Below are 22715 nucleotides of genomic sequence, written 5' to 3' on the forward strand. Positions count from 1 at the left end.
ATTTGTGAATTAATTCATCTCTCAAACCAACTAAACCGGATCTTCCCTTTTATCCTCATCCTTCCTTCAATGTAGACTTCCCCAGAGCCTTCGGTAGCACAATCGAGACATCAACAAATTCTCTGTCCTTGTGAGATTACCAGGATAAGCTATTAACTACAGTAACATATGTTATACCACTATAATAATAGATTTGTTGTGAATAAAAAATTAAAATTAGATTTAATCATAATAAAAAATTGTATTTATAAATATTTATGAAAAATAAAATTAGACTTGTTATAATAAAAAAATGCATTTATAAATATTTATGAAAAATGATAAATTTAAATATATTGTTATAAATTTAAATATATTGTTATAAATTTAAATATATTGTTAAGGTGATATAGAATATATTATTTTTGAAAAATGGATGAAAGGGATAGGTGAATTTATTGATTTTCTTATTAAACAACTATATAAATTAATAATTAAAAAATATATATATATATATATATTAAATATATATATTAAAATATAAATAATTTAATTTATACAAATAATAATTTAAATAAATATATAAAATTTATAAAAATAATAATAATAATAATATATATATAATAATGAGTTCTAATATAAATAAATTAATTAATTAAAAATACATTAATTAATTTTGAACAATAAAGTAGGATAGTTTGAGAATTAATAAAAAATTTAAAAAATAAACAATGTTATATTGTGATTTAGTTCTATAATATAAATTTTATTTTAAAATTAAGAATATTAAAGTTTAAATTTAAATAAAAGAATATAATTTTTTAATTAAAATTTAAAAAATTGTAAATAATAATATATTTATTTAAAATGTAAAATTTTGTTAAATATAAATATGTAATCTTATAAATAAATAAAGATTTGTTTTTAAAATAATTTAAAATATTTTAATTTAAAAATAAATAAAAATCTTAAAAAACAGAAAATATTTTTAATTTTCAAATTTTACAAAATTTATAAGTATAAAATTTATTTAAAATTAAAATTATATTAAAATTTAAAATAAAATTAAAATAATATAAATTTTTAATTAAAAATTTAAATTATGATCTATTTTAAATATATGAAATTTTATAAGAAAAAAAATTAATATTTTGAAAACATAAACTTGAAAAATAAAAATAAAAATTATTATAAACATAATTTAAAATTTAAGAATAGAAAAGTTTAAAATAAAATTAATTTAAGAATAAAAAAAAGTTTAAAATAAAATTAAAAAATTAAAAATTGAAAATGTAAATTATAAAAATAATAGAGTTGTGAGGGAATATGATTTTTGGAAAATAGTATTATTACGGGAAACGATATCTCTTAATAAAAATAAGAGTTTTTTTTTAAAATAATTTTAAATATTTTAATGCAAAAATATAATAAAACTTAAATAAAATTAAAAAATATAAAATTGTAATTAAAAATGTAAATTTTATTTTAAATATGAAATTTTTTATAAAATTGTTTTTAAAATTTATGTAAAAATTAAGAATATAAAAGTATAAAATAAAATTAAAAGAATATAATTTTTTAATTAAAATTTAAAAATGTTTAAATATGAAATTGTGTAAAAACTAAATAATTTAAATTAAAAATGTATATTTTTTTAATTACATTTTTTTAATGTAAATGTAAATTATTAATTTATTTGTATAGGAAATTTTGTAAAAAGGTTTTAATGAATCTTTTAAATAAAAATAAGAGTTTTTTCATATTAATTTTAATGTAAAAATAAAATAAAATAACTTGTAAATATATTTTATTTTAAAAATATTAAAAATTTTATAATTATCTTTTTTTTAAAATTAATAATATAAAAAGTTTAAAATAAAATTAAGGAATATAATTTTTAATTTAAAATTAAAAAAAATGTAAATATATTTATTTTAAATATGAAACTTTAAAAAAAATTAAAAAAAATATTCAATTTATTAAATAAAAGGGTAAGTTTTTTTTTTTTAAATAATCATATGCAATTAAATTCTAATTAGCATGTTGCTTTTGTCTAGACTAAAGATTATTTTTTTTAATAATAATAATTTTAGAATTATGTATAATTATTATTATTATTATACTCTATTCTAATTTGTTATGTATATTTTTTAATAATTAATTTAGTTTCCCACTGATATAAAAAAGAAATTGTTTAGGTAAAAACACAAGTTTGCAATCTCATTTTTAAGGTTAGCCATTTTTATTTTCAGAAAGAAACATAGAATTCGACCAATTCATCACAAGAATTTTTCGATGTGATCAAATTCATTTTTGCTGGATTGCATGATTTTTCAAATGTAATATGAATGTTTTTTTTTATGTTAGAAATGAAAACATGAGCAAAAAATATGTTTAATACATAGGAATTAAAGTTTGGTTCAAATTAAAATTTCACCTATTTTGAAATCTGTTTTTAACTTATTATTTTCACCCAAATATTGAATTTTTAGAAATAGATAATCATAGATCAATATTATGATTTTGATTATTATTAAAAACATCTTAAATTTATAAATAGAGATTCAACATCATACTTGATTCGAACCCAACATTTTGTTACTTAGTCAATAAATTTACTTCAAAACAATTTTCTATCATAATATTACATCTTGATTTGAAACAGCTAGTTAACGGGCGGCCTGGATAAGCCGACAAGCCTTAAAGGACAGCCCACCTTTAGAGCATTCCATTTATTAAAAATAATAAGTTATTTAGTTAAATTTAATATAAAATTAAGGATGTCAAAATCAAAAGTTTATGTAAAATTGCTGCTTAGTTTAGTTGTAAACTAGTAAAATCTAGAGTTTATTTGAAGTAGTAAGAGTTTAATTTAAAATATATATTATTATTATTTATATATATATATATAATTAAGTATTTATATCTAACTAATTTTAAATATTTAAATATTTAAATATAAAATTAATTTAAAAATAATAATAAGTAAATAAATTATAAAAAATTTATACTTACACAATTAATTATATTAATTAATTTATTTTAAAATAATAACTTTTTTTTAATTTTTAAATATAAATTTATATTTTTAAATGTAAAATCGTATAAAATTGTAAAATCGAAATTATTTATAAACTCGTAAAATCGTAAAATCTTATTATTGTAAATTTAAAACTGAAAAAGTTTATCTATTTAAGAGTTTACTTAAAATCAAACTCGTTAAACTTTCGGTGAAATTGTAAAGATTTTAAGAGTTAACTCGAGATTTTAACCGTCTTATATAAAACATAAAATTCCTTAGTTTAGTGATTAAAGATGAAAACTTAAAATTTTATTTGATTATGAGTTTAAATCTCACCAAAAACTATTTTTTATCAAAATTTTAAACTAGACCTAAGGAACAAAAATATATCGATTTTTTTTTCTGCCGGGGCTAGAGCAGCCCAAAACTCGGAGTCGGCTCTGGTTAAACATATAGTCCGCAAACACACTTGAACTCATGATCTCAAAGAGGCCAAGAATATTCCTTTTATTTGAATTTAGATAACATTTCAAAACATAATTTAATTATAGCATTTTTTAAATTCAAACTCAAATCTAATTCCAGATTTGTAAAAGAAAAAAAAAGTTGTTTCCAAAATAGGCAGACCGTGTGAACATGATGAGGTTGTTTCCTTAATAATAGGGTTAGGTTACTAGGTGCCAGCATACATTTTGCTAATACTAACCTACCTACAATTAAATTATTTATATTCTGTTGGTGCCTATAATTAATTCAACCCATTCCTTAAACGTACAAGCTAAGACTACATTTCAAATTATAACATTCAATAATATGGATTAGACAGAATAAATAAAGAAAAATGAGTTTGAAGTGAGAATAACTTCTATTCCGTATGAATAAAGATTAATTATAATTTTACTTTTGATTTTTTCATTGATATTTTAGATAAGATATAATAAGCCTGGTGAGTTCTTCCCACAAGAACAGAGAAAGACCTATAATGTAACTATAAATTTGACTGAATCACTGAAATCAGACAAACTATAAAGAAGAGATCTAGACATAAGGTGCAGGTTTCCGATCATCATCGGCGGCGACGACGTATCTCTTCCAGAACCAGTGATTTTCAAACAAGAAATGCACTTCTTCAATCGGCACTTGTTTGGTCTCCGGCAACAGAAAGTAGATAAAAGTAGCCATAATCATGATCAAACCAGCAAATAGCAAGAATATCCCATACTTAAGATGACAAAGTGAAACCAGAAAACACTGTGCAATCAAAGCCGTGAAGATCATATTCACACAAACCACCACACTCTGACCTGCCGATCTCGTCTCCAATGGAAAAAGCTCACTAGGAACCAACCACCCTAATGGCCCCCATGACCTCCCATAAGCCAACACAAATATACATATAGCCACCACCAGAAAAACTCCAACCCCCTTTGGCAGCTCTTTCCCTTCTCCAAATTTCAAAGCCAATGTAATCGCCACCGCAACCTGTAATTGGTTGTTCGATAAAAACTGTAATTGGTTGTTCGATAAAAACCCTAAACCATAAACCCGAAACCAAATTCAAAACAAAGAAAAACTTACTAGACAAAGAATCATTTCCACGCTGGCTTCAAGAAAGAAAGCTCGCCTGCCGAATTTATCAACCAAAGACATGGAAATCAATGCAGCTGCTACTAAAGCTGCACTTGTAATAGTTGAAGAATAAAGAGACGCGCCTGAACCAAATCCAAGGCTTTGAAATATAACAGGGGCGTAAAACAGAATAGAGTTCATTCCTGTTAGCTGTTGAAACGCAGGAATACCCAAACCGCCTATGATCAATTGCGGTCGGTTCTTGCGTTTTAGTAAATTCCTAAATGGATTCTTAATCGCTTGCGCTTCTTTGCTGGCGTCTAGAAGATCGCTGAATTCAGCGTCTACTTCTTGAGTACCTCTGATTTTCTCCAATACCTTTCTTCCTTCTTCCAATCTTCCTTGTTCTACAAGACTGTTGGGTGTCTCCGGGAGGAATAGACCGCCGACGAACATTAACGTGGCTGGCACGGTGGCTAAACCAAGAGATAATCTCCATCCCCATGGATGAATCTTCTCTGTTCCGTAATTGATGAAATTCGCTATGAGGATTCCTAGACAGGTTGTTAGCTGGAACAGCTGGTTAACTGCTCCTCTCACTTTCGGCGGCGACATTTCCGACAGGTACAGAGGAACTGCCTGCAGGTGGAAGAAAAACAGAGCAACCGAATTAGAAGATGAAATTTGATCAAAATTAAAATTGGGATGCTTACTTGATTTCCGAATCCAATTCCAAAGCCGAGAAAGATTCGGCCGATGATGAGCATGGGTATGTTTTTGGCGAAAGCATTGACGATTGCTCCGAGGAAGAAGCTGATGGATCCGACAAGGATACTGGCTCTTCTGCCTTTGTTTCTGGTAACGTAGGAAGCTCCGAAGGTGGAAACAAGGGCGGCGATGTATAAAGAGGAAGTGAAGAGTGTGAGAATTTGACTGTCGTATTTGCAGTAATCTGTCTCGTTGAGATGAGCCTTCTTTCGCTCGTAGATCTTCGGAAAGAATTCTTTTAAGAAATCATCCATGGAGGTCACTCCACCTTCATTATATTTACATCAAAATTCTTAAAGCATTAACAAAAATACAGCTTTTCAAAATGTTTCATATTCAAAAATAACTTTAAATTAAGGCATTTCTCAACAGACTTAGAATAATATATTTTTGTTTAATTACAGTCATTATAATTTATTTAAGACGTTCTTAGTCGGAATCTCGAGACCAGGCTCTAAGGCGTCCTAAGGTGTTCTTAATTGAAATACCCGAAATCTTGGTTTCTAAGGCAATCATGTCGTCTTAGCGTGAGGCAAAATAGGCCACCACCACCTATAGCCATCCCCTCCCTAGGCCATTCAATCTCCCCTTCTTGATTATGGTATCCCCAATTTTGGAGAGACTGGATTATATAATTTGGATATATATTAATAATAATTTAAATTATATTTCAAAATGTTATAATTATATAATAAAATTTGCATCACATTTTTTTAATATATATAATAATAAGATGACAGATATTATAACAAACTATATCCCATTATATATGTGTGAAGCATATAGAATATACAAATATTGTATTGTTTCATGTAATTGTAAATATGCCATTTTTGTCTTCTTTGCTTTTTTGTCCTCAAGCATCATTGGCTAATTGATTTTAATAAAACTTATAACAAATCAGAAAAATATTTACTTTTTAAGATTTTTGACATCATGGGATAATGAAAAAAAAAATCACAAAAATAAATTTATTTTTTTGTTTCTCTCTCTAGAAAAATATTTTGAGGGATCCTGGTTTGTGAATTCACACAAATGATCAAATCATCCATAAATTTGGCACCAGAATCATGAGAAAATAAGGATTGTTTGAGAGTAGTGAATTGAATGAAAGAGGGATCGAAGAATACTGACCAGAAACACCAAGATCATATCCAAAGAGAGAACCACCCATGGCTGCAACAATACAAGCAAAAATGAAATATCCAGTGATCTTATGTTTGTACTGTTCAGCCCTCTTCTGTCCTCCTACGTTTGCAAAACCTCCTCCGGCCATTATCTTCTCTCTCCTCTTTTGCCGGAGCTCTCACTTTCCGACTAATAATATTAATATAGAGAAGAAGGAAAAAGAAAGACACAATTGGAAGAGAGATAGAGAGAGGGGAAGTGTGCCAGTGAGGCAACAATAATAGTAGCATATTTATTGATCAATTACCTATTTGAAGTTCATTTAAATTAGAAAAAAATAAAATTTGATCTTATCATCTTATGAATAATAGCCTATTATTAACTTATGAATAGTGTATATTGATGTGAATTTTATGTTAACTTTAATATCTTTTTAGTCATTTTGTTTTTTTTCTTATTGATATATATTAAAAAATTACTTATGAATTATGACACCTCACATATCTTTTGATTTATTTGGTTGATTTTTTCAACAAAGGGAGCTTAAATAGTCTATGGCATGTGGTTATTTGAATAACCATGCACCCAAAATATATCATACTCCTCTTCTATTGCATATACCTCTAAGTTATTATTTTATTTATTATTATATATTAATATCATTTTAAGTTTTTTTAACAAAAAAAAAAAAATACTAACATCAAAATCATCACAAATCATTTAAATAATTGTGTTATTAAATAATTCAAAACCGAACTATGCCTATACCTACAAATTTTAACTTTTTTTGTGTGTCACATGTATATAGTTATTAACTTCAGAATTAAAAAAAATACATGGGTAGCAATTTAAAAAAAAAAAAAATCAAAGAATTTAATTAAATAGTCAAAATTAGAGTATTAGATAACAAGGTTCTAATTTCAGAGTTCTTATAATATAATAAAATTATTTTAATAATCGGGCGCATTGAAAATAGAGGTAACTGGTTTTGATTAGTCAATAGTCAATGCAAGTCCTAAATATTTTATTTGGTCTCTTATTTTTAGATGGATAATTTGAAATCTTATCTGTAATCAATCATTATTAACTATTTAGTTGTAATCTTAATTTTGTAAATAAGTAATTTTAAACATACATATAATATTATTGGGTGTCATAATAGTTCTATTTATTTAAAACAAATAATTATCCTCATAAACTTTAATTTTAACTTAAGTTAAAAGAAAATTAAACTTATAATTTTTATTTTTTTAGATAAAATTATTAAGTTTTGATTTATTATAAGATAAACAAATTTAAATGTGAATATTTATTTACATCAGCTTATTTATTATGTGAATTTTCTTTATTTGGTTAACCATCAAAATAAATTATAATTTATAAAAAAAAATTCAGAATTATATAATATAATTTAAAATTTTATAAAAAAAGTAATAATTTTCTTTTATCCGCCATTTATTTAAAAATGGTTCAATCTCTGAATATTTTATAATAGTTGCTAGCTAATTGGACTTTAGATTCGTTGTGTACATCACGGTGTGGGGGCCTTGTACCGTTGAACAATAGACTAAATCAATTCATAACATCTCTTCAATTTGTTTGACTACTTCTAAATATAATAATAATAATAATGATAATGATTAATAAGAAAATAGAAATTTTAAATTTATTTATCCTATTTGGTTTAACCAGCTTCCGCAGCCACTGCTAAAATTGAGTTTAACGGATTTTTTTTTTAAAATTATTTAAAAATTATATTTTTTTACAATATCTCATTAAATAATATTATAAAATATTTTTTAATTATATATTAACAAATTTAATTACATTCCAGTTCTATTATCTTTAAGTGTATTCAAATATGATCAATTTAATATTTTATAGAATAAGTCTTTGTTATGTTTTAAATTCAATAATATTTATTTTAGAAAAATAAGAATAAACTTGTAACATATTGTTTCTTTAACTTCATTTTTATTTTATTAATTCTTTAATTTTAATGTTAAATTTTAATTTTCTTATTCTTTTAAGAAAATAATTTGTATTTTTATCATTTTATGAAATAGGTTAACGGTTCATTTCATATTTATAACATTTTTGTGAAGGCTAATGTGTTTGTTATCTTCATATTGATGTATTTAATATATGGATAATTCTATTTTTGTCAAAAACTAATAATATTAATAAATGTTTTGATATTTATTGCATCCAACATATCAATAATGATAATGATAAATGACATCATCCTACATAACTTTTCTTTTAAAAAAAGAACTTGACAACAATGTTGAAACTCGTCTCATGGTTAATGAAAGGACACCATGCTATGTGCTTACATTGGTATTGAATTTTCATGTGAGTGTACATGAACATATTAAAAATTTACTTATACAAATATATACAAATTTGAAGTTAGATGTGGCATAGACACCAACTTTTGTGAATTTAATGAGAATTGGTGGTAATATGTGTGAGATAAGAAATTATTTTGAATTGTTATTTTTTTTTAATACGAACGAATGATAAAAGAAATAAATAATTTTATATACTTATAAATGAGTCTTCCTATATTAATATTAATATTAATATAGACTGATGGTTATTTGTGAAATATATTAAATTTATTTTTAATATTTTATTTACATATAAATTTGATAAATCTAAATTGAAAAGTCAAATTAAATACCTTGTAAGATCATGCTCTAACAATTACTTAAATTTTATTGTGATTGTAAATGAGTATCAATAATTTAATGTTCAAATTGGAGTAAAAAATATGAATAACGATTAAGAATGAATTAACAATGATATATATATATATATATATAAACAAGGTTTAAAGTCAACAAAGCACTGTAATAATCTACGTCATTAATTTTATTTCTTAATAATTATTTTACATATCCTAATATATATATATATATATATAATAACATTATTTTAATAATTTTAAGTGATCTACCGGTTAAAGGGTTCATATTTCATGCTTAAGATACGAGACATTTGAAAATGTAAGATCACGAGATGAAGGTCGGGTGGTGAGTAGTTTGTGAAATGTGAGATCGGAATTAGTGGTTGGTTTGACGAACATTTAAAAGTGTGAGGTCACGAGATGAATGTCGGGGGTGGGTAGTTTGTCAAGAGTGGGGTCGGAATTAGTGGTTGGTTTGACGATCATTTGAAAGTGTGAAGTGGGTTGGTGGGTGGTTTGTCGAGTGTGAGGTCGGAATTAGTGATTGGTTTAGCGAGCATTTAAAAGTGTGATGTCACGAGATGGAGGTCGGGTGGTGGGTGGTTTGTCAAGTGTGAGGTCAGAATTAGTAGTTGGTTTGACGAACATTTGAAAGTGTGAGGTCACGAAATGAACGGGTGGTAGTTAGTTTGACGTTGGATAAGAGGTCTGTGATCAATTGGAATTAGTTGTTGATTTGTTGAAGTGAGAGTAAAAGAGAGGTCAACTAAAATTAGTGAGTGATTTGTCGAGGAATAAAGAGACATATGAAAAAGTGTAAGTCACAAGATTATGATTAGTGGGTGATTTATCGAGGAAATAAAGAGACATATAAAAAATTGTGAATCAAAAAGAGTTAAATGGAGTGTCTAGTGAATAAAATATATGTTAACATTAACAGTAAAAGGCCCAGTTAAGAAAATTTAAGATTAAAACTTAAAATTTATCGACTAAAATCAATTTTAAATTAATTAGGTTTGAAATATATATATATATATATATATTACATATATATTACATATGGTGAAACAAACCTAAGTTTTACATTTACTATTTATAAAAAAATAAATGATTGACAAACCAAATTAAAAAAATATAAAAGTTGACGGATTTTTAGTTTTTAAAAATTATAAATGACATTATATAATAACTAGCATGTATATACGAGTAATAATATAAAAAACTTTGAAAAAATATTACGGTAAAAATGTTTATGGGCGGGTGAATCCACAATCTGATTCAAGTATCTATTTACTCTTACATATATATTCAAATTAACCATGGCTCTTGATTCTACAATCTGGACACTTTAAAAATTAAACATCATTATATATATATATTAGTTAGTTAAAAAAATTGAACTTATATTATTAAAATGTCTTGCGTTCATTAAATTTTGTGTTGAATTTAAAATATAAAGTTTTATTAGCCTAGTTGGTTAAAGGTTGTACTTATTTTTTTTTTTGTTAAGTTGCAAATTCGAACCATACTTATAACATTTTTAATTTTATTTTTAATCGTTTTAAGTTTATGGGCGGGTCAACTCACAATCCGACCCAAATATCCATTTACTCTCACATATATATCCAAATTAATCACAGTTCTCGACCCGACAATCCTGACACTTTAAAAATTAAACATCATATTATATTATATAGATAGATAGATTTGAGCAAAATTTTTTGTTATGTATTAAAATACTTTGACATTGTAACCACGTAAATTATTATAATATTAATTTTGTAACGTTAATTTCTTATATTAATGTGTTTTAACATTATAATCACACATATTAGTCTGTGTTTTATTTATTTTAAAATATTTTAAGTGGTTTTGGACAACATATTTAGTGTTTAACTATGATATTTTTTGCATTATTGATTAGATATTTTTATTTATTATAACACAAAAATGCTAGTTGGAAAATCTTTGTTTATTAATATTTAGTTGTTATTTTTTTTTATTAAAACTTCTTTTGTTTTAGTTTAGTTTATATCTAACTAATTATAATTATAATTAGGTTCTAAGTACTCCTAAGTCTTGATTATTTTGTTAGATGACGTTAATATTTTGAATTAAATTATATATAATTAAAAAATTGAAAATGGTTGATGCAATAAGATCAATGATTTATACATAAAAAAAAGAAATTGACACTTGGAATATTATTTTATTTCATGACATTATTGTAGATTGGTAGTACATTAAATAAATTAATTTTGGTAACCTGCTCCATTTTAACAATTTTCAAAACCAACATGCGCATATATATCAATACTGTATATTTCAAATTAATAATATATATATATATATATATATATATATATATATATTTTATCCCAATTTCACTTCTATATCTATATATATTTTTCTAAAATAGAAAATCTCACTCACAGCATCAACAATGCTTATCTTTTTTTTATTTAAAGGTTTTTTTAAATAAAATGATTATTATAAGACTAAAAAAATTAAATTATAACTCACTAATGTAACTAAGTGATAAAAATTATTTGTAAGAAAAAAAGACATCGAATTCAGTTGGGAGTAACAATATATATATATATATATATATATATATATATATATATATATATATATATATATATATATATATATATTTCACAATTTTCTCTATTTAATATTTAAATTTGAAAAATAATAAAAAAATAATATATTAAAATAATTCAAATGTGAAAAGTATTGAATGCAATGTTAAAAGTCTCATATTAAATTTGTTAGTAAAACGTTGAATTAAAATAATAATAATAATAAATTAAAATAAAAAACATTGAACCAACCATAGAATAATAATTACGGCAGTTTGGCCGTTTCCTAATTGATGTAGATATGAATTAAATAAGTAGTTTCTAGTCTACGGTGTTTTGAGTGACCGATCAATTAAAGTAACATTTAAAGGAAAACAATACTATAAACGTTAGGACCATTATAACTTATTTATAGACAAAATGAATGGAATTGAATCAATCTCTCATATATAATTATAATATTGTAGTATATGAATTTTCATTTCTAATGATTTATTCATAAATTTGTCATTTATATTTTACAGATTTGATTTTAATAGGAAAAATATTAGTTCAAGTTAACAAACTTTTATGTTTAAATCAAATTAGGATAAATATAGAGTTGGGTAATCCAAAGCAACTATGAAATTTTTAACTATGAATTTTTGTATGTTTATTAATTGCACGATTTTCAAAACATTTCACAATAGTCTACTCTATAGAGTCATAACTAATTTAAAGATAATATAACTTATCCATTTGAATATGGTCATTCCCCTCATAGAAGTCATATAAAATTTATTTTATAAATAAATTTTTCATAAAGTTTGAACTCTTCACCTATAATTAGTAAGTTTTAAAAAATAAAAAATTAAATTATTTTATTTTATTAATTTTAAGATTAAACTATTATACATTTTTATATTATTTTAAAAAGTGTTAAAAATAAATAAAAATTGCATAGGAGCCTTCAAAATCAAACCTTGGGGACTCTCTATAGTCAAATAAGATTCTAACTTCCTAAAATAAAAAATAAAATGTATATCTTTATAGAGTAAAGTACTAAATAATAATTTTGTATATACAAAATAAATTAGATTATTAATAATAATTAACATTGTAACACAACAAAATATTAACCAACCAAGATCATTTAGATGAGAATAATTTATGTAAGAGATCAATCATCTCATATTTTATTCATATTAAACATGCTTTCATGTTATAATTATAAATGTGAGTTGAATAAAAAATAACAGAAATATTGAAAAATAATGCAAAATGTCAATAGCCTTCTAAACAAAAATGAAAAAACAAATCAAATCATAAGATAAGGAAACCGTTTTTAGCATTGAATTCTTTTTGTCAAATCAGCCATAGTTACTACAAAAAAAAATTGATAAAAAGAAAAAAACAATTATTGTATATATTAAAAGATTAAAGCCCAATATTGTTTCTAGTAAAAGCTCGAAATTTATAGGCCTAGTGGGTTATGTGGCTGTATGGGCCTCAGATTATCTTTCATTTTAAAATTATTTTGTTTCTAATTTAGATTGTTATTATATATAGTTTTGTTTATTGATATGCATCATTTTTTTTTTTGTTAAATACTAATACAAGCGAGTAGTTCATTATAATTTATAGAAGAAAAAAAAAGTTACATATTGTCAAATAAATTTTATTATTTTCTATATAATTTTTAACTTACTCATGTAGTGAGAAACAAGCGTATATAGTTAATCTTATCGAATTTGGATTGACCCACACTATTTTCAAATTAGACTAATTGAAATTTAAATTATATAATCAATTTTTAACTTTTTGAAATTTTGTATTCTTCAAATTCTTCACCATGCACCATTGGCTAGCTCCCCTAATTTTGTGTCATAAATATGTAGGTTCTTCTTATTTTTGTGCATTTATTAAAATTATAAATATAAATTGTCTTGATATTAAAATTATCGAATTCGATTTTTAACTTAATCATTTTAAATCAGAGTGAAATATTGTTATGAGGTTGTATTAACATTTTAAAATGAAATTTTATAAAAGATAATTTGGTTTTAAGAAAGCCCAAATAAAAAAGCAAGATTGAGCCAGTTATTGATTTACAAAGCATTATTGAGAAAAAAAATAAATAAATGAGAACAAAAATTAGTGCTAGAAAAGGTTGTTAAATGTTTTGGGATATCTAATGTAACTAAATTTTTTTTATGTTTTTTTTATGACCCTTAGAGTTTAAATTAAATTTGTATATTTATATATTGAGTCTTTTAATGTTTAATTGTTTAGATACAGACTGACTTAGTTAATTAGTATTGTTATGTTAAATTAGATATTTAATCTTTTTATTTTTATTTTTTATTTATAGATATTATGATGAAAAATATAGAAATGATAAGGACGAAATACATGTTTAGTATTTTTTTTTTTTTTTACATTTTAGAATTAGTATAGTTAACTTTATTTTTTCGGAGTAAAAATAAATAAATTTTCCTTTAGATACAGAAATTGTGTCGCTAATGAATAATAAAATGCTTTAATGGGATAATGTCATTGACTCCTACCATTCATATATTGGAATATTGGATTTATATCATTTTTTATTATTGCTATACAAAATATTAATATATATATATATAATATATAATTATGCTTAGGATGTGAGTATTTTTTTTTATATCCAAATAGATATTTATTAAATTTAATTATTATTGATATTTAATGAAATTATTTTCTCTATTCTTAAAAATAATTATAAATTTATTGAGAAATTAAAAAAACATATTAATTGCGACTCTTTAAGTAAGTTTCTAGCAAATTAACTAGGGTGTCCGGTCTCTTTTCTGTTTTTTTTTTTTTGTTTAGTGCGATATTTTATTTAGCTGAATCGAATTTGTTATCACGAATTTTCGTAATTTAAATATATTCTGAATCTTTGATGGATACGTAAGATATAAAATAAAATTTAATGTATTTTTATGTATTAATATAAAGTTTAAGAACTATTATAATTTTTTCCATATGCAAAAGAAATGTCCTCTAATGAAATAATATTGTGATTTTATTGGGAAATTTGATTAAATAACCTCAAAGATGAGATTATTTGATCTGGTGGTAATTTACTAATTAAATTGCGTTCGTGGTATTTTTATTTTTTTTTGACGAAATTACCCTTGTAGCGAAACGCTAAGGGACTTAGCGTTTCGCTAAGTGAATTAAGTTTAGTATAAATACTCTAATTTTTTCATTTTTTTCATTTTCTTTCTCTCTCTTCTCTTGCTCTCTTTTTCACGGCGGCGGCGGCGGCGGCGACGGAGACGACGGAGGCAAAGGCGGCGGGGCGGCGGTCTAACCTAAATCGATTTGCACGATCTTCATTTCTTTCAAACCCTAAACCTAAATCGATTTACACTATCTTCATTTCTTTCAAACCCTAACCCTAAACATATTTTGCATGCAGGTCAGGTGAAGGATGATTCTAAGGTGTCGATTCTAAAGATGTTTCCATGATATTCTCAAACCCTTCTGTTCTTATTTGGTTTATATTGTTTCATATTTATTATTTGGTTCGTTCATATCACATTGGTTCATATTTCTGGTTCATATTTCTGTTTCAGGGAAGTTTCGCTAAGTGCCTAGCGTTTCGCTAAGTGCCTAGCGTTTCGCTAAGTGCCTAGCGTTTCGCTAAGTGCATAGCGTTTCGCTAAGTGCCTAGTGTTTCGCTAAGTGCTTAGCGTTTCGTAAGTTATACTGCGATGATTTCAGATTTGTCGAAGGTGGGAAGATCGGATGAGGCATTTGAATTGTTTGATGAGATGAAAGAAGCTGATTTTGTTCCTGATGATACTGTGTATTCTTCATTTGTGGGAAGTCTTCATGGGGTGATTAGATTTTTATTTGAATGGTTGAATCTTCATTTAATGATGTTGTTCATTATTAGTTTGTTAGTTGAATAGAATAGAGAGATTCTTCTTGTTTGTGTTGTTTAATCTTTCAACTATTGTAGATAACCAAATTTTAAACTTTCAATCAATTTTTATAACAAAATATTGATAACACATCTTATGAATTATGATGAATGGACCTTGGTTGAATCTTCATGTTAATGATGAATATTGGTAAGAATACAAACCGATCCGAACTTTCTAACTATCCAATCTGAATTGAACTTTTGATCATTTGGTTCAAGTCTGTGATGGCTTGGATTCGATTCCATATTTAAGACATTCATGATGGAGTATAATCGAAATCTAAAAAAAATAACACCATTTTTGAATAGTTTTTATAAGAACATTACTTCAAATATGGGGTTCACTTACATAAATTTGAATCTTGAAATGCCTCTTTAGATCTTGTTTTTATCTTAATAGTATAAAGAACTAGAACTTTACTTCTATCAATGAATAAAAGAGCTCTGCATAAATGAAATTGTACCAAGAACAAATAGTCTTATCAAACATATTATTCTTTTTTACCACATGACTAAAAAATTACAATTACAACTGTGAACTACATATTATATGTTTTCATATATACAAAATCTATTACCAATTAAAAAACAAACTTTTGAAGAGATTACTATATTTTTTCCCAGTAATTGAAATGAGAATAAGTAAAAAATAGCCTCTCCAATTAGTCTAAAATCCTTTCCTATATGACCAAGTTAGCATAGGCATCAGGTCCTTGGCTGCTTCCATTTTGCTTTAGCTTCTTGAAAGGAATAATATTTTACTGGAAGGCGGATCGTTCTAGAGTGCTAGAAAATCGCCTTCCTAATGGATTGCCTTATCCACCAGTATGCATAAATAGCAAACCTGCAACCAGCTTGAGGCTTGAATTTCTCAACACTTTTCAGAAGACCCATGCTCCCTTCCTGCAACAAAAGACTCAGTTTAAATTGATAAAATAATAGTTTTCAAATAGGCTAAATAATTTATTCAAGTTTTGCTTGTACCTGTAACAAATCATGAAGTTTGAGACCATTATTCTGATACTATTTAGTGATGTGAACCACCATCCGTACGAAACGCTAAGCACTTAGCGAAACGCTAGGCACTTAGCGAAACGATAAGCACTTAGCGAAACGCTAAGCACTTAGCGAAACGCTAAGCACTTAGCGAAACGTTAAGCACTTAGCGAAACTTCCCTGAAACAGAAATATGAACCAGAAATATGAACCAATATGATATGAACGAACCAAATAATAACTATGAAACATTATAAATCAAATAAGAACAGAAGGGTTTGAGAATATCATGGAAACATCCTTAGAATCGACACCTTAAATCATCCTTCACCTGACCTGCATGCAAAATAGGTTTAGGGTTAGGGTTTGAAAGAAATGAAGATAGTGTAAATCGATTTAGGTTTAGGGTTTGAAAGAAATGAAGATCGTGCAAATCGATTTAGGTTAGACCGCCGCCCCGCCGCCTCTGCCTCCGTCGCCGCCGCCGTGAAAGAGAGAGCAAGAGAAGAGAGAGAAAGAAAATGAAAAAAATGAAAAAATTAAAGTATTTATACTAAACCTAATTCACTTAGCGAAACGCTAAGTCCCTTAGCGTTTCGCTACAAGGGTAATTTCGTCAAAAAAAAATAAAAATACCACGAACGCAATTTAATTAGTAAATTACCACCAGATCAAATAACCTCGTCTTTGAGGTTATTTAATCAAATTTCCCATTTTATTCTAATCTCCAAGAATCTTTTTCAATATTACAATCTATTTCAAATGAATCACAAATGATTTTAGGGTTGTCTGCATCCCATATATTCCAATCTATTTCAATAATTTTGGTAATTATTTTTTAATTCGTGTTTGACTAGTTATTGTAACAAATAATTTCTTTATAGCAAAATATATATGTTTTTTTATTTGAGTTTTTTTCTTATAAATAATTTTTAGAATTTATTATCTCCAAATAAAAGCCTTTCGCATGTATCTTAAAATGATTTTTTGTATGAGACAAAGATAAATTTTATTACCGTTCAGAATTATAGGTAGAGATTTTTTCTGTTTGTTTGTCTTGCTCTTATTCTTTACTAATTTTTATTGAATTCAAATAAGTTTGTTAATTTTTTAGTTATCCTGGAAATACATGATTGACGAATAGCTCAATTAAAATTCCGATCTTTGCAAATTTATATTATTTAATATAACTTTATTTAGCTTATTTGATTATTTAAATGTTATTTTTTATTATTTACAAAGTAATGTTGTATATGTAATTTGAATAATAAGAATTATTTTTTATAAATAAATTATTGATAATATGTAATAAATCACAAAATTCATATGAAATAATAATTTAAATTTAGATAAAATTTATATTAAATAAATTAAAAATTTTAATGTCTATATTAATATATATATATATATAATAAATTAAATCATCGCGATTTGCACAAAGACCTTTTACCGAATTATATAAATAATATAGCTTGTTTTTTAAATTTATCTATGATACATAAATTTTTAATGATAATATATATAATTAATTTATGCAAGTATTAAATTGAATCATTTGAAATTAAAATATATAAATAAATAAAATTAGGTCAAACTAATTAGATTATTGGAAATTTTATATAAACATGTTAATTTTATAATATATATTTGACTTTAAACATAAATCCACTCCATTTAAACAAAAATAAGAACATTGAAGTATATTTTGTTTTCAAAAACATAAAATTAATCTTAGGGAGTTCATTTTAAATTATTTTTCACACAAGTAATTACAAGTATTATAATTATTTTTTCACTTATGACATCTTGCATCAATCAACCGATCTACTATATATATACCATTTTGTATGTGGCGTGATTGAAATATTGTTCTCTAATGTCTACAATATTTTTTTTAAACTATTACACAACTTAAAAATATTATTTATAACTTAATTAAGAGTTATTCATACTCATTTATAGTTATATATATACACGAATCTTAATAAAAATGAATGCAAGATACAATTATCAATAATTAAACATGATAATATATAATATATTTTTATTTTTTTATAAAACTAAAATATTGATAATAATTTAGAGTAGTTTATGATATGTCACGAAATTATTAACCTAACTATATATAGCTAAATTGAAAAAAATTATATTTTGTCACAATATTTTAGACAAATCATTATCTTACTGCAATAAAATTATCTTATTTTTTTTTATAATTATCTAGATTATAATATGGTTTTTTATTTTATTTTGGTTGAAAATCCAAATTATATTATTGATCAAGAACTCTATCAATTTATTTTTCCAATCAAGATTATTTTTTAGTGTAAATATTCTCAACATAACATACATGAACTTATTATGTTATATTACTAGCTAGCTAGTTGCATTACATTTAATTAAGATCAGCTATATAGGTTAATTTTCCCCTAAAAATTAAAAAACAAAACCTTATAAAATGTGACAAATGTGTACCAAATTTCTCATAATTTTGTGCAACTGATTTTAGTTCGAATCCTCCTTTCGAGAATGGATCTTACTTTCAATAATAAATGCACAAAACACTATACTATAATTAACTATATAAATATATTTATATATTTATATAATATATAATCATAGCCTTAGCTCCAAATCCACCTCCTCGTTACCATTCATCTGGCTGTAAATTTTGGTTTCTCCTCGTTCTTTCTTCTGCTTCTTTTGTATGTCCTACAATATTCATAATATATATATTAGATTGCATTATAATTAATTTCTTATAATTGAATATATATATTTATACCTCTTGTGGGTTAAAGAAGTGTCTAGTCATGCTAGGTTGAGCAAAATGGTGCCCCTCTGGTATGCCATTACTAGTTATATTCCACCTGATTTAATCAATTGTAAAGATCATATATATATATATATATATATAATCTTATTTAATGATGTTTTAATTACCAAAGAATCAAATATGAAATCCAAATCTTTTATGGGTATAGACTCAATTATCTTTTTCTTTCACAACAAGTCATGATTTTTGTATAACAAATTCTCAAGTTACAAGATATATACCTTGTTGTGGTAGCTTGGGAATCACCAAAGCTGATGTTTGCTCTGTTATGTTCATAATTCAAACCCATCTGTCAAAATGGCACAAAAAAAGGATTGAAAAAAGAGAATATGCCATAAAATCATCAATTTAGGGCACATTTATCAAAAGATTTCATAAAAAATCTCATGCATGAATTAATAATTAGTTATAAGAATTACCAGAAAATTTTGTGGATGAGGTTGAAACCCATATGAGCATATGGATGAAGAATTAGATGGTGTTGAAACCGATGAATTATATGCGGCCATCTGACCATGAAGTCTTATCTTCTCCAACTGAGCAACACCCAATCCTCTTTGTGGCTGCTTAGGTTTCTCTGAACTGTTGTTCTTCCTGCTTTTTCTTGATGATGATGATGATGATCCTGAAGATCTCTGATGATCATTTGATCCTATGTTCATATGATCATTCCCTGCATAATAATTATTATTATTATTGCTTCCCATCTTTTTTTTTTCCAAAGAGAGATATAGAGAGAGAGAGATCCAACTAATTGTATGGAGACTTTTCTGATCTCAAAACACTCTCTTTTAAGCTGTTTTTGATTGCTAGTAATTATTATTATTATTGCATCGCTGTATAAGATTGAAATTAGATTTCTCCATGTGTCTCTCTCTTTATATATATTTATATTACATAGATTTTGTGCTCATTCACTAACTTCTATAATCCCATATTAAATAACTCCATCAAGTTTTCCATTTATGTTATATTTGTCCCCCAAAGTTTTTTCTTTTCATTTAAACACCTAACTTTCAAATAAGTATGAATGTAACACATTATTGAGATGACCCACTTACCCGAAGTTTCGTTAAGTTTCTGATGTTAAATTCATCAACGAGGACATAATTCACATTAAGAAGAAGAACAAGATTATTCAATCTCTTTATACTTGACTTCGATCTTGCATAGATATGATGTTGCAATATTGAGCGTTTTATTTTATTTCGTTTTGTTAGCAACTTATAAGAACTTGCGTATATAATATTTTTTTGTTAGTTTGTTTACAGATAATTTTGCGATATTTGCAAAAATGTAGATCCGTAAAATTTGTTTTATTCCATCAAGAATAATGTGGACCGACTAAATTCTTTGATAAAAGATTCTAACACTATTTTTATTGTTATTATCGTTAAATATTGTAAAGAAAATAATAATTAGTTTAAAGATGATAGAAACATATTGTCTAAATTCTCTATTCATGTTGAAAATGTATTGATTGTGCACATTCACATAGATTAGTCAATTTGTGTGTAAGCTTATCCAAATTAAAAGATATGAAATAATTCAAGGACTAAATTTAGAAAAGAAAATTTTAAGACAGATATCAAAATTTAAGACAAGATATCATATTTTGTATCATTAATATTGGATTTCTTACAAATTTCCATTTATAAAAAAATAAAATATTTGGCCTCTTGAATAAATAAAATATTGGAAATTATTTGATCATATTATTTGCTTCCTTGTTAGCTAGGCTTCGTGGGGCAAATTAAATGGGATTATTGAGATGATAATTAATGCACAGGTGACAGTTGTAATCTACCATATTCTTTTATTATTTTGTCAATATTATTGAAACATCTTTCTATATATCTTTTATATATGTCTGCAGATGTTTTATTTTAATGAAAGCAAGATTTTTATATAATTATCCTTTTAAATCATATTTTTTCCATATAGATTTTCGGGTATAGAGTATCATATATAATTCTTTTAATTTTAGCACAACTAAATTAATTATTGGAGGAACTAGAATATCAAAACATGAATTTTAGAAAACTAGCAAGTAATAATTTTTTTTTTTTTATAAAAATCATTTTATTTATATATTAAATCGTGATCCAACTTAGTGGTGAAATTTATTAAGAAAAAAAAATAAAGTTCAAATTAGGACTCAAACAACATTATAAAGATCACCAACAAACAAACACATAAACAAATTCACATCCACATTAACTGCTGGTTCTTCATACAATAGCTCAGAAAATCGGTGAAATTGGAGAGTCGATAACGACTTCTCGGTTGCGTCGTTTGTCTAACAATTTTCGATCGTAGATTACATTCATGCGAATCTTATATGCTTCCATACAAGCCCACAGTTTTTTCTACTTGTTTTTCTTTTCATTGATCTTTTTATTTATTTATTTATCGAGATTGACTTTTTCATCCATGTAACTTTTTGAAGGTTCCTTTTTATGTCGCACTTTTATGTTTTGAGTATTTTGTAGGGACTTATCATATATTTGTTAAAGGGATATATTTTCGTGAAAGTCGTCAAATCTATCTTTATGGTATAAAATTGTCAATACACAAATATTCATTATTTTTATTAAAACACATTTTTCTTAAAAAGAAAATCAAATGATATTGATCTTATTCTTGGAAGACTTTGATCTTGAAAGTGATTGTCTATGATCTTGATCTTAACTAATTAGAAAAAATCAAATAATGCAGATTAATTAGCTTAGAAAACACTATTTAATCAGAAGATTTATCGCGAGGGAAACTTACGCCCTCTAATCAAAATTATAATTTCGTTAACTTAAATTTAAAAGACAACACATGACACATAATTTTTTAATCTTATCATTAAATTCGGTAAAATAAAATTTGAACCACAAGCGGTCCCCACTAGTAGCCTGCCTAATTTAATTAGCTTGTGTAAGCAACAAAATATTAAATTATTATTTCAATTGTTTTTTTAAAGTAGCTTTAGTAGAAAGGAAAACTTATAATTAAATAAAGCTTGGACCTGAATCACAAAAATAAACTAATATTAAGATTCTAGAAAATCTCACTTATAGGGATTGTCTTCTCGTAACAAATTAAATTCTCAATCTCATTAATCGAGGCTTTGTTTCATAATTCCAGCTCATAACATTCAATGTTTAATCTAATTATATGAAGTTTATTGTAAGTGTTAT

The 22715-nt window shown here is 25.0% G+C and overlaps 2 protein-coding genes across 2 annotated transcripts; both read right to left on the minus strand.

Annotated features, from left to right (window-relative positions):
- Window positions 1–4020: 4020 nt before the first annotated feature.
- On the minus strand, window positions 4021–6679 carry LOC124931299 (sugar transport protein 14). Its single transcript, XM_047471733.1, has 4 exons — window positions 6473–6679; window positions 5284–5606; window positions 4580–5209; window positions 4021–4483 (listed from the first exon to the last, which is right to left on the minus strand). The coding sequence occupies exons 1-4, from the start codon at window positions 6612–6614 to the stop codon at window positions 4040–4042; spliced, it is 1539 nt and encodes a 512-aa protein (XP_047327689.1). The 5' UTR covers window positions 6615–6679; the 3' UTR covers window positions 4021–4039.
- A 9802-nt stretch (window positions 6680–16481) lies between these two features.
- Window positions 16482–20189, minus strand: LOC124929836 (protein SPEAR1-like). Its single transcript, XM_047470223.1, has 4 exons — window positions 19947–20189; window positions 19749–19816; window positions 16868–16871; window positions 16482–16598 (listed from the first exon to the last, which is right to left on the minus strand). Exons 1-4 carry the CDS (start codon window positions 20187–20189, stop codon window positions 16482–16484), a joined length of 432 nt encoding a protein of 143 aa, XP_047326179.1.
- Between the last annotated feature and the right edge of the window lie 2526 nt (window positions 20190–22715).

The sequence above is a fragment of the Impatiens glandulifera genome, chromosome 3, assembly GCF_907164915.1.
Source record: "Impatiens glandulifera chromosome 3, dImpGla2.1, whole genome shotgun sequence".
NCBI classification, from domain to species: Eukaryota; Viridiplantae; Streptophyta; class Magnoliopsida; order Ericales; family Balsaminaceae; genus Impatiens; species Impatiens glandulifera.

Coding starts and splice junctions, on each gene's coding strand:
- LOC124931299 (XM_047471733.1), bottom strand. CDS start 6,614: ATGGCCGGAGGAGGTTTTGCAAACGTAGGAGGACAGAAGAGGGCTGAA. Junction 5,607..6,472: donor ATATGATCTTGGTGTTTCTG/GTCAGTATTCTT, acceptor AATATAATGAAG/GTGGAGTGACCTCCATGGAT. Junction 4,484..4,579: donor TGGAAATGATTCTTTGTCTA/GTAAGTTTTTCT, acceptor AACCAATTACAG/GTTGCGGTGGCGATTACATT.
- LOC124929836 (XM_047470223.1), bottom strand. CDS start 20,189: ATGAACATAGGATCAAATGATCATCAGAGATCTTCAGGATCATCATCA. Junction 19,817..19,946: donor CTCATCCACAAAATTTTCTG/GTAATTCTTATA, acceptor CCATTTTGACAG/ATGGGTTTGAATTATGAACA.